Source organism: Telopea speciosissima, chromosome 11, assembly GCF_018873765.1.
Source record: "Telopea speciosissima isolate NSW1024214 ecotype Mountain lineage chromosome 11, Tspe_v1, whole genome shotgun sequence".
Lineage (NCBI taxonomy): Eukaryota > Viridiplantae > Streptophyta > Magnoliopsida > Proteales > Proteaceae > Telopea > Telopea speciosissima.
Genome location: NC_057926.1, coordinates 13258675 through 13272178, shown reverse-complemented (window position 1 = coordinate 13272178; position 13504 = coordinate 13258675). Strand labels below are relative to the sequence as shown.

At 38.7% G+C, this 13504-nt stretch overlaps 1 protein-coding gene across 1 annotated transcript; it reads left to right on the top strand.

The window, feature by feature from the left end:
• The first annotated feature begins 3419 nt into the window (after positions 1 to 3419).
• On the top strand, positions 3420 to 5021 carry LOC122644790. Its single transcript, XM_043838175.1, has one exon. The coding sequence runs from the start codon at positions 3420 to 3422 to the stop codon at positions 5019 to 5021; it is 1602 nt and encodes a 533-aa protein (XP_043694110.1).
• The last annotated feature ends 8483 nt before the right edge of the window (positions 5022 to 13504 follow it).

The window sequence follows — 13504 nt, the reverse complement described above, 5'->3', positions numbered from 1 at the left end:
TGCTTTAGAACATTGGACAGAAAATCCAGGTGCATCTACTATAATCATCAATAAACGAGATATAGTATTGATAACCCTTGATAGAGGCCATAGGGGCTGACCCCCATATGTCGGAATGCACTGATTCAAAAGGAGAAGAAGCAATGGAATTATTTAATTGAAAAGGCAATGTATGGGATTTCCCCATTTGACAAGAAAAAAAAATTGAAGATGGAGCTACAATAGAAGTAGGCAGCTTGGAATGATAAATAATGGAATCCAAACATTTGACTGAGGGATGACCTCACCGATCATGCAAGGTGGATTTGGATGCTCGTTCATCAATGTGCATGCTTGGCTGATTATTGAGAGTGGAATACTTTGGCATTATTGAAATAGGAAGGTGGTAGAGGCCATCTTTATTCGAACCTCGGGGCAGAATGGTCCCTGTTCGTGGGTCCTTCACAAAGCAACAAGAGGAGTGAAACTCCAAAATAACATTATTGTCAGATGTGAATTTGCTAACAGAGAGTAGATTTTTGGTAATTAAAGGAACATGCAAAACATATTTTAAATGAAAAAGATGAGATGGAGTAGAAAGAATGGATGTTCCAGTATGGTGTATTTTCAAACCTGCTCCATTACCAACTCTGACTTGGTCAGAACAGTTGTAGAGAGTGTTGAGACTCATGTTGCCCAAATCTAGCAGTCAAATGATGTGTAGCACCTAAGTCAGGGTACAACGTAGAATCAAGAGATGTTGTTGGTATAGCAAGTAAGGCAGCAAGTGTTGATTCTTGAGGCTGCACCATAGAGGCTTCGAAACTTGGATTGAACCGATTATAACATGTCATGGCAGAGTGATTTCCACGGTTGCAGATTTGACAAGTCGCCGTTCCTATAGTCTGCTAATTTGAAGTGGTCTGAGATTGAAAATAATTGCGACCTCGCCAAGAATTGTTATAATTATTGCGACCTCTGTAAGTTGAGGAGTTATTGTTGCTTGAAGAGGGGTTTGAAACCTTGGCTGTGAAGTTTGCCTCGGTTGTGGGAAGATCCAAGAGGGGAGACCTTTGTTCCTTGAGGATTTCCTGGCTTAGAAGGAGGCCAGTTAAATTGTCTAGAGAGAGGAGATCAATTCTGGTGGTTACAAAGGTTACAAAAGAGTCATAGTCAACTTCAAGGCCACACAAGATGCTGAGTATGATGTCAGCTTCCGAAACGGGTTGAGTAGTAGCAGCCAGATTTGCAACCAACTCCTTTACTTTCTAAAGGTATTCAATCATGGTGGAAGTGCCTTTCTTGATTTGCAGCAGTTGATATTTGAGCTGCATCACGCGTGCCTATGAATGAGAGACATAGGTTGTGCTAATGTATTCCATGCAACTGGGATGTGGAGACGCCGATGATATGAGCCATTGAATGCTCGATTAAAGAGGAGATTATCCATGAGAGGATAACTTGATCTTGTTGCCTCCAAGAAGTATAGGCGGGATTAGGGATTGGGGTGGTTGAGGTGGTAGGGTCAGTGGGTGGTAGAGTTTGATTAGGGCAGAGGAAGCTACCATCGACATACCCAAACAGATCATGGGCATGAAGTAGGGGAAGAAATTGGGACTTCTATAGAAGGTAGTTTGTTCGGTCAAGCTTTATGGGTAATAGTTGAATGATGTTGTTAGGAGAGATGACCTTAGTAAGTACGCGTATAATACGCGTATTATACGCGTACCCGAATTTTTGAACGAATAATACTCCCGTCCCCGCACTTTCCCGTATTTTTATAAAAAAACGCGTTTTTTAACCAATCAGCGTATTATACTCGTATAATTCGGGTATTATACGTTTTATACTTTTTAAGTTTTACTCTAATGTTTTAAAAAAAAAAAAAAAAAAAAAAAAACCCCCCAAAGATTAGAATTTTTTCACGATTTCACTTTCCTTCTTTTGTGATTTGCGTTTTCACTCCAAAGTCCAACCCTAGAAGGCAAGACTCAAGAGCAGCGGCAGCCCCTCCATCTCCGTTCAACACCGCTATTGTCAAAGCTTCGACGGCAACAGCATAGGCGACGGCAGCGGCGACGGCAGAGGCGACGGCAGCAGCGACGGCAGAGGCGACGCAGCGACGCGGCGAGCGACGGCAGCGACGACAGGGCGACGGCAGCAGCGGCGGCAGCGGCGACGGCAGCGCGACGTTTCTCCTTGTTTATTTCTTCTTCCATCGTTGTTCTTGGAAGAACTTCTTCCACTCGTGGTTAGTATCCCTTTCTCTATTTCGTATTGTTTGCTAATCAAACGAAAAATCACAAGTTCCAACTGCATCTCCATGGAAAATAGAAACGGGAAACCTTTTTTATTTTCAGTTTCTCACCACAATCCACTTTCACCTATCCTCTGTTTCACTCTTATCTACAAGGATTAATTAATTTGGTAAACAGTAAGTTTCCCTATTTTTTTCCCTATTCTCATTTGTAGTTAATCACATAATTTTTCCTTCTTTTTTTTTAGCTTCAGTTGTTGTGTTCTCGTTTTAAGATGCCTTGCAGGTCTCCTTATTTCTGTTTTATTCTTATTCTCATTGTCTGAAATTGGAATTTTGTGGAAATCTAACCTCAACTTCACTTTTGGTTGAAAATTCTCACATTTTCCACTATGGTTCAACCAAAAAAAAAAAAAAACCTTCTCCACTATGGGGTGTGGGTCTCTCTCTGTGTATAGGTCTATGTATATTATAAGAAAGTAAACATTGCCCAATTCTAATCAAGACTTGTTGTGTAACAAGGATGACTGCTCGACATGAGATTCTAGAACGTGTGTGTGTGTGAGAGAGAGAGAGAGAGAGAGAGAGAGAGACAGCTATTTCTTTTTCTTTGAAAGCCAAAGTTTTCTCATCTCTGAGGTACATGTGTGAAAATAGAATCATGTGGTAGGCATTAGATGAATCTAGAGATGGTGTATGGGGAATGAGTTTAAGGCCATTTTATACAAAATAACTCGATAAGGAGTGGATGGAGTTTCAATATGTATGACTCCTAGAACTTATGGAAGAGGAACGATTAGACTAAAGGACCCAAGTCCAAGTCTCTATGAGATATAAACCATGGCTTACCATGGCCTCCTGGCCGGGTATGAGTGTATGACATGGGATGAGATCAAACAAATAGCAAAGAGATTATGTTCTGTTAATTTTACAAAAATTGAATGCTAATATGGATGTCATTTTCTAGAGAAATAATATTCATGAATCATGCCAATTAACTAAATATCTAATTCACTCATCTATTTGTTTGCAATTTTTCTATCCAGTTATATTTATGGTTTAATGAATGTTTCCATTTTGGCTCTTATTATCATGAATCTTAGTTATTATTAAGGTGAGTTTGGTATTATAGAATTTTTTATTTTCTTATATATTCATTTATTTATTAGGTCACTAAGAAAATATGGTTAAACAAAGAGATGATTTGTGGAAGTATGTAGAGGACTCAAAAGGCCGCTTCAAATGCAACTTTTGTAACAAAGAGTATGCGGGGGGTATTTCAAGGGTCAAATACCATTTGTCTTGTCACAAAGGGCATGATATTGGAATTTGTTGCAATGTGCCTGACGATGTACAAGTTGAGGCACTTCGTGCACTAAGTAAGAAAGCTAAGACTGGGGAAAGTTCTACTGCATGTAATGTCAGTTCTTCACAAAACCCCATAGAAATAGGAAGACAAACTGGTCAACCTTCAAGGGTGCAACAACGATCTGTTGATGTAATGTTTAAACAGAAAGATAAAGATGGAGTTGATGATGACATGGCTCAACATTTTATTTTGAATAACATTGCCTTCAATGTTATTCAAACCCCTTTTTTTCAACAAATGATACGTTCTGTTGCTTGTTATGGTCCAAGTTATAGTATACCTAGTTATTCTACATTGAGGACTAAGTTGGTGCAGAGGGCTAAGAAGAACGTTGAAGAATATGTTTCAACAGTTAAGGAGTCATGGTCTCTTTCAGGATGTACAATAATGTCTGATATGTGGACTGATATGAAGGAGCGTGCTTTTATTAATGTTATTGCATATTCACCCAAGGGGGCTGTTTTTCTCAAATCTTTTGAATGTTCTGATGCATCCAAGACGGGGTTATTTCTTAGAGACACACTTGAACCCATAATTGAAGAAATTGGGCCAGAGAAAGTTGTTCAACTTATCTCAGATAATGCTTCCAACTATGGGGTTGCCATATCTTTAATAATGGAGAAATATCCTCATATTCATAGGATAAGGTGTGCTGCCCATGGAGTACAGTTACTCTTGAAAGACATAGATTCACAAATCCCCTGGGTCAAAGAGGTATTTGAGAAGTCAAAACTGATTATTAGTTTTATGTATAAGCATGGAACAGTCTTGGCCTTGATGAGAGAAAGCACAGGAAACAAAGAGTTGAGAAAACCTTGCAAGACAAGGTTTGCATCTAACTTTTTGATGCTCAAGTCTATTCTTGAAGTTGAGGATTTCTTAAGAGTGATGGTAGCATCAGCAGAATGGAGGATAAATAGGCATTGCAGGTCTGAATTGGGTGTGATGGTCACTAAAATAATTCAGACTACAGAGTTTTGGCTTAATGGGAGGGATGTATATTCAATTTTAGAGCCTCTTATTATAGTTCTTCGCTTGGTTGATGGTGACGGAGCTACAAATCCTTTTTTGTATGAGGCAATGGAAAGGGCAAGAAATACTATTATACACCGTTGCAATAACAACCCAGCAAAGTATGAGAGGTTGTTGCAATTGTTTGATAGTAGAAAAGAGGCAAATATATTACATCCTGTGCAAGTTGCTGCTGCTTTTCTTAATCCTTGTCTAATTTATGAGGGAAAAATTTCATACAACCAGAATGATGTGCAAAGGGCAATGATCTATATCACAAAGAGCATGGTTCCTCCGAATGAGAAGAAACAATTTGGCAAAGAAATAAATGTTTATTTGGACAAAGAAGAAATGCTATTTCATGACCTCTCATTGGCAATGATTGATTGTCATCCACGTAAGTAAAAGTTTGATGAATCTTTTGTTATTCTATGTTACATTTTTATTTCATTTCTTTTTAATTTTTTATAAATTTGGTAATGAATTTATTCTTCATTATTTCTTTGATCCTTTTTTTTAATGTAGGTGTATGGTGGAATTTGCATGGAAATTGTGTTCCAATGCTTCAAAGAATTGCCATTCAAATTACAAGTCAACCTTGTAGTTCATCATCATGTGAAAGAAATTGGAGTGCTTTGAAACGATGCAAACCAAGAAAAGAAATAAACTCTCTCCTCAAATGTTGGAAGGTTTGGTATATGTAAGGATGAATTCCCTTATGAAAGTCAAATCAAGGGAAATTGAGAAGTTTAGCAAGGAATCAATAAATTTAGATAAACTGCTTGAGATTCCAATAGATGAAGATGAAAATGGAGCTGAAGTTGAAGATGAGGAGGATGAAAGAATGGAAGATGATGCAGATTGGCTTCATAGAGAACTTGGGATTGGAGAATATGCACGAGACAGTGATAGTATTCAAACTCCAACATATGGTGGCACTCTAAGTCACTCGCAATCTCTCACAGACTCCTTTCACACATGGTTCAACTTAGAGACACAAGAACCATTAGATATCAATGATTGATGGTTTCCTTCTTTATGACATGAAGGATTTGTTATTGTTAGAGACTATTTTATGGGACTTGTTCCTATTAGAGACTATTTTATGGGGTTTTCATGGTTCCAGAATACATTATGTCTTACTTTTTTTTATGTTTGATGAGATGTAATAGACTATTATATTGATATTTTATCGTTTAGAGACTACTTTATTGATATTTTGATATTTTAAGTGCTAATCTTAGAGATGTAATATAAGATATTATATTATTGTGTTTATTTTAGTTTATAAAATCATGATATTATTTTGTTTTTTAGGTGGTGAATGCATGTTATATAATGAATATATGCACGTTTTTTAAAAGTATTATTGCCGTCTATGCCGTATTATACACGTATTAAACGCGTATCGTATTATTACCGTGTCGCTTTTATGAAGCCGAATTTTTAAAAAGTATTATTACCGTCTAGTCCGTTTAATTGCCGTACGTATCCGTTCCGTTCAATTGCCGTTCCCGAACTTACTAACTAAGGAGATGACGCTAGAGTGGTGGAGACGTTGGAGGTTGTGGAGGAATCGGAGTTAGCCATAAGGTAAGACGTTTGTCTAGGGCTCTGATTACCAAGATAGAATATGAGATTGAGTTTGAATCTTCCCTAACATCTTTGATTAGGGATAACGTATATATATGAGTGTTGGTGATTACAACGGATTACAACAAGATATTTAAAATTCAAAAGAGATGTAGAGATAGGGTTTGTTACAATTTGAGTTCAACTCAACAACTTAATATAACGGTAATTATAACCGCAACGGTAGTTGTAACCGTCGCCATTCTGTCGGCTAAAGTTACGTTGGGGAAAATGGCGACGGAAAAAGTGCTTCCGATGAGCAATGCACATATTTGATGGTCTCATCATAAGGTAGTTTTATTGGAACACAAAAGGGGAAGGGGAATGAATAGGAGGTTGGGGAACAGAAGGTAAAAGGTTCAATTCAAAGACTCAGCAATTGATGTTAGTCATTTTAGCAGATAGGTTGGGTCGACAACAATGAAAAGTGGCCTGATTGTGAGCAATCCAGATAAAGACTATGATTGAGAAAACTAAGAGGAAGAAGTTCCTCTAAACAAGAGAAAGAGAGTGACTACTAAGAATAGAGTTAACTAAATAAAAAATGGAGTCTACTTGAAGGTACTCAGTATGTAATCCCTACCACCCTGCAGCCTAGATCCGTTTAATCAAAGGACATGATAAGAAAATATGCACTCACTATCATTGGAACAACAAGCACACATATAATTTATATTAACAAAATGGGAAAGTTGAGCGCAAGTTGGGATACCACCAAGGAGTAGTTTCCAAAGAAAAACATGAAACTTAGGGTGAACCTTTAGGCGCCAGAGACTGCGCCAAACCAAATGGTTAACTAGAATTAAGTAAACCAAATTCCTTAGATAATAAACTCCACTGGTGTCTAAACGTTACCTTTAAAGATTAGATCATTCCTCACCCACCATAGTTTCCAACATATGAATGATGCTAATCCGGACAGTTCACAATCAATCTTCTTATTGGATGCGCAGAGAAACCCCTAACTCTGAATAGCTATGGGAAATTGAGGCACTAGTGAAGGCAGGAAGAAGAAAAGACCCAAACTAGATCTCCCAAGAGAAAGGGAAATCCAGTAGGATGTGATCTGCAAATTTGATACCTCCATCACAATGTAAATAGTAGGGATCAATAAGGGCATGGTGCCTGGTGAGGCCTTCAGTCGTAGCTAACCCACCAAAACACACTCTCCATAAAAAACTGCAAATCCTGGCAATGTATATGAAGACCAAATCCTTTTCCAAACTACATCTAGTATACTGTGGCACTAGCCATGTCCGGATGTGGAAGGAGAAGGAGATGTTCTGCTATCAAATTGGTTGCATATAAATGATATGCAAATTTTACCTAATATAACAATTGAGAAGAAGATTTGGGAGTGATACACCATAATTTAACCACCCAATCTTGCAACGACACATGGAAGCTTGAAGGCCAAGGAACATGTTTAGTCTAGAATTCTTCTATCACATGCGTGGTAGTTAAACCGGTATAGACACGGCAGCCAGAGTCAGTTAAAGAGAATCCTAAACCGATCGGATTAAGATTGGTAACTACCTTCCATGCACAAGAAGATTCCAAATCCCTAGAAAGGAGGAGAAGGTCACTCCTTACCAGGTTTCCTAAGGGGAGCACGACTCAACGAACGAAAGCCCATTGGCAAATCTGTGGTAAAAGGAAAGGGATTGGGGGGGGGGGGAGAAACTGGTATAAATAGAGGCTCTAGTGCCCATGTAAGGGGGGAAATGATCTAGTATTGGAAATACGGAGATAAATCAATTACCCAAGAGAGAAATCAAGAATCCCTGAAGGGAGTCCCTCGTGTTCATTGTCATTTCCTTTGTTCTCCATTACTATTTTCGGTTACTAGTTCTAGTGTTGCAGGGAGGGGAACCTGGCACCTTTCTTTGTGCAACATTTTTTACGCCATCTATGGGAACGAAGGAGAAAAATGTTATGTGCATGTATGGTTTGTTATTAAGGGTTTTAAGGGTAGTTTTTAAGAGTTTTAATTAAGAGTTGTTTATTAGGAGTGGGGTGTGAGTTGGGTGTAGTTAGTATGACGTGTAGTAGGAAGTTAGTAAAATCGTTTAGTTTTTCCTTATTATGTGTTAGTGGAAGTGATGGGTAGGTTTAGTTTTCCTTATCATGTGGAAGGGATCAAGGGATGGGTTTGTTAGTTATGTTATCTCTTATTTAAATTACCGTAATAGAATAAAGAGGGAAGAAGTTTTAATCCCAATTAATCTCTTAAGAGATAGAGGTCGGCTCCCTCCAAATTAGCCAAAACCGATTCATATTTCCTCTCTTTCGTATTCTTATCTTCTTTTCAAGATAGCAAAGCAAAGGAAGACCATGCACGTACCAGCTTGGTATCAGAGCCAGAACATGGACGAACGGGTGGAGCGACTAGAGGAAGAAGTAAGTTCTCTAAAGGAGGGACAACAACAAATTCTTCAAGAGCAGTGCCAGGTTTTGTCCTGACTCAATGAGCTCTTTGAAAAATTCAGCCCCTCTCAACCTCATTCACAATACGAGGTGGGGGAGAATTCAAAAACTACCGACCTACCACCATAGACGCAACCATTCAGTCGTCCAACAGCAACACGCTTCTCCAACTCCCAACAAACGTTTACTTCAAAATTGGTCAAATTGGACTTCCCACATTACAACGGGGACAAAGACACGACCAGTTGGACTTGTCGAATTGAGCAGTTTTTTGAGTTTCATCAGACACCACCAGAGGAGAGGGTGGCACTAGCCTCATTTCATTTGGAAGGGGACGCACAGTTATGGTTTCAAATATTCAAACAAGACCAGGAAGCGGTGAATTGGCGGGTATTTTGCGATGGGCTGCATTCTCGGTTCGGGCCAACTCTCTTTCAAGACTTCTTTGGGGAACTAGCCAAGCTGCAACAAATTGACACGGTACATGACTACCAATCTCGATTTGAGAAGTTGCTCTCTAAGGTGGGTCCCTTGCAACCACCAAGACAGGTGAGTTTTTTCATTAGCGGGTTAAGAGATCAGATTAAGGCCGACGTACTTGCCGGCTGCCCCACCACCTTGTCTGCCGCCATCGGCTTAGCTAGATTATACGAAGTTCGAGATTCCAGCCAATCTCCAAACATCAACGGAATTGAAAAAGGGAGGTCCCCTCGTCCTATCAATCGATTAACTCCTGTTGAGATGCAAGAACGACGGGTGAAAGGACTATGCTATAATTGTAACGAAAAATTCATCTCAGGCCATCGATGTAAAAAGTTATTCTTGATCGAGGGTTGTGATGAAGAGGGAGATGACGACGTAGAGGCCCTACCACCAGACCATGGAAAGTTTTAGACCTTGAGGACAAGGTCAAAAATTATGGGGAAGGGAGTTGTTACATGCATGTATGGTTTGTTATTAAGAGTTTTAAGGGTAGTTATTAAGAGTTTTAATTAAGAGTTGTTTATTAGGAGTGGGGTGTGAGTTGGGTGTAGTTAGTATGACGTGTAGTAGGAAGTTAGTAAAATCATTTAGTTTTTCCTTATTATGTGTTAGTGGAAGTGATGGGTTGGTTTAGTTTTCCTTATCATGTGGAAGGGATCAAGGGATGGGTTTGTTAGTTATGTTATCTCTTATTTAAATTACCGTAATAGAACGAAGAGGGAAGAAGTTTTAATCCCAATTAATCTCCTAAGAGATAGAGGTCGGCTCCCTCCAAATTAGCCAAAACCGATTCATATTTCCTCTCTTTCGTATTCTTATCTTCTTTTCAAGATAGCAAAGCAAAGGAAGACCGTGCACGTACCAAAAAACCTACAAGGATTCCACCATGACCAATACTCACAACCAGTCGAAGATTTCAGAGGCCACTGCCACCACTGCTATAGCCGCCGCTCGTGCTGCTACTTAAGAAGGCGCACTGGGTGGACCTACAGGCCCTCTCGCCAGACAAGATGATTCGATCCTAGAAGTGAATGAATCCCAGAAATAAGAATCGTACCCAAGACTCCCTGGAGATCCACCACGGTATGTGACGGTGGAATAGTTTGAAGCGATGCATACCCGCTGGCAAGACAAGATGGTCCAGATGTTGGAGATGTAATGCGCAACTTCCTATAAGGAATTTCGGCACCGCCACACCCGTCAGAAGTGAGGGAAAGAATCCATTCCCCAGAATATAGTGAAAATCGCAGTGATGCGACCAATGCTCGGAGAAAGGGTAAGGACGTTCTGGGAGACAACAAGCGCCAAGGATCCCAGATGACCAAGGTCAAACAGGCCTTGAACGACAAAGTGCTGGAGTTACAGGAGCAGATTCAAGAAGTCTTGAAGGAAAAGAACCAGGCTCCGAGCCATGATTTCCAATTCACCATCGATCTCGCCTTCACAGACGAGATCAGAGCAGAACCCCTACCAAAAGGCTTCAAGCTGCCTACGATTGAGCAGTATGGAGGCACGATGGATCAGGAAGACCATCTTGAAAATGTCATTCCAACATAAAATACACTGATATACTGATGGATTAAACAATTTGGTTCGCACTAAATCATTCAATAACCATAACCTTATCCCAACTAAATGGGGTCGGCTACATGGATCCGAAGAGACTGTGACGGTGAAAAATTTTTTTTTTATTGATATGACAATTTGCATTTCAATTATATTACAAGTAAATAAACCTTGAAGTATTGCAAAAAAAAAAAAAAAAACTTTAAGTAAGCTACCTCTATCTATTAAACAAATTACAACTTCTTGTACCCAAAAAAAAAAAAAAAAAAAATATTACAACTTTTGGATGAGAGAGAGAGAGAGAGAGAGAGAGATCTTGAGAAAAAGTTCCTTAACAAATGGATTTGTTTAGTGAAGGGCTTTATTTAACAAAGAAAGAAGAGTGCATATTCCCTTGGTCCGGCAAACTAGAAGCGAATACCAAGTCAAAGTGTACCTAGCTAGTTGCACCACGTTGAATGATGATATGATCATTTTAACCATTTGTTACATAGGAAATGGTCTAAATTAGTTACATGTCAACTTTCAAAGTTTAATCAATCAAATAGTTTTCTTTGCATGCATCCCATGTATATCTATGAATACCTACTGCTATTAAAACTAATATTAATTAGGTATTTTTTTAATTTTTAATGGGAAGGCGTTTCCTACCTTAGTTCAATCAGTTCAATCAATTGAAGAGGTGGGGAAAGAAGTCATTTAATGAGGGAGGATAGAGAAAGGGAGAGACGGGGGTGCTAAACATTTACCGTTTTTAATACTTTGTTTTATGTGCGAATGCGGGACATTGGGCTTTATCTATCCACAAAATTTCAATCCCACCCAATATACGAAGTGACAAATATAGGTGTGCATACCATGAATTTGTTTCTAGTTCCTCAATACAAGAAACAAAACCAATAATTTTATTTTATTTTTATTTTTATTAAATTTTATATTCTTAAATATTGGGACGACGGATGACTTGGGCAAACATTACGTATGCAAGGTTCAAGTAAACGGAATCAGCAATTGGATGACTTCCACTGATTCTGATTTTGATTCAGATTCAGATGGATCAATTGAAAATGAGTTCGAATCGATTTACACCCTAGAAATTCTGTATAAATCAAATGAAATCAAAATAAATCCAACCGATTCCGATCCGATTCGACACTCCAACCATGAGAGTTCGTGTGCGTTAACTTTAGCTGACAGTCTTCAAAGAGGGGAATCATGTGTGATGGGTTGTGGTCACCACCACTTTTTTTTTTTTGGTAAACAAGTATGAATTTGTTAGGATAAAACATGCAAGCTCATGGCGGGGAGAATGAACACATCTCACGCGACCATGGACTGGAAATGGGATTTTTATCTATTGCTATATTCATTGAATGGCACTACAGGTGCCATGTGTACATAACGGGCCCCACATGAAACACATGGCACCTACAGCTTCACACGATGAGTATAGCAGCACTGCAATTACAGCAACAGATAATGATCCGTGGAAATGGATCAATTAGTCGTGAATGTTAACGACAGTGCTCTCCTAGCCAAGGAGTCAACCATGCTGTCAATCTCCCGTAAAATACAAGTAAAATTATAAGATACAAAGAAAAAAAATAAATGTATGATATCTTAAACAATCGCCCGAATGTGTAAGGGAGAAATTCCACCACCACTTGTTAATTGAGATTTGTAAAAATTGAAAATATTTTTGTAATTGCAAAATGGTACTGGTAAGAGGCAAAATTCCTTTTACCAATTTCCCTGTTATTTTAATATTTTCTACTTAAACTTGACCGTTGCTTTAAGTTCTAATGAATAATTTTTTTAAATCAAAATGCCACGTGGAATAATGTAATGTACGTTTAATGTTTTATTGTTAAGTACTTGTACCTTGGTGCGTGCTCAATGCTTCACTATTTCCTTGGGAAAGGGTGAGGACCGTAGGAGTCGTGGACACGTGATAGAGTGATACTGTAGTGTGTGGGGCCCACGTGGCAGACTGTTGGGACCACATTTTTCTCGTGCGGTTACCTTTGAAGGACAGCTAAGCCATTAGGATGAAAATCGTTAGAAAAACAAAAAATTTTATGGTTTGTGATGCACCGTTGCATTTTGATTCTGTGCTGTGATTAACGAGGACCACTACGCTGGTTTTCGCATTAACTGTCGGCTAGTGGCCGTGGATTTAGTATATCCCAATGTATGCCATGCTTCTCAAACCAGTACGGATCCGCTGCAACATCAGGCCACTTGCTGTTTTTTTTTTTTTTTTTTTTTTTTTTTAATATAAAATTACCTTGAGATACTTTATCTAGGCAGTGAATTGGCGTCAAAAGAGGAGGTTGGCAATGAAATAGTAGTAGAATTAGATGGTGTTTGACTTGACTTTTAGGTCTAGGGTTTATATGGGTCTAAGCTCGAAACCCTAATAGCTTGAGAATTGAAAGGAAAAACAAAATTAATGCTGTTGATTACATAATATTGATTACTTGAGTTCCATTGAAGCCTTAATCTCATCTCTTGGTGTTTACCAAAACACAAAAAAAAATCTCACCTCTTGGTCTTCCTTATGCTTCCCAAGCATATTGGTGGATTAGGCTTTCGCAAATCTTATATCCATAATAAAGCATTATTATTTAAGCTTGGATGACTCCTAATCTCTCAGGCAACTAACTTATGGATCAAAAGTCTCAAAGCAAAATATTTCCCCTCAACTTTCATCGTCAAGCATTCTCAACATTTGGGGATTGTTGCACACAGAAAGATGCTCGAGGGAAATCTTCAAACAC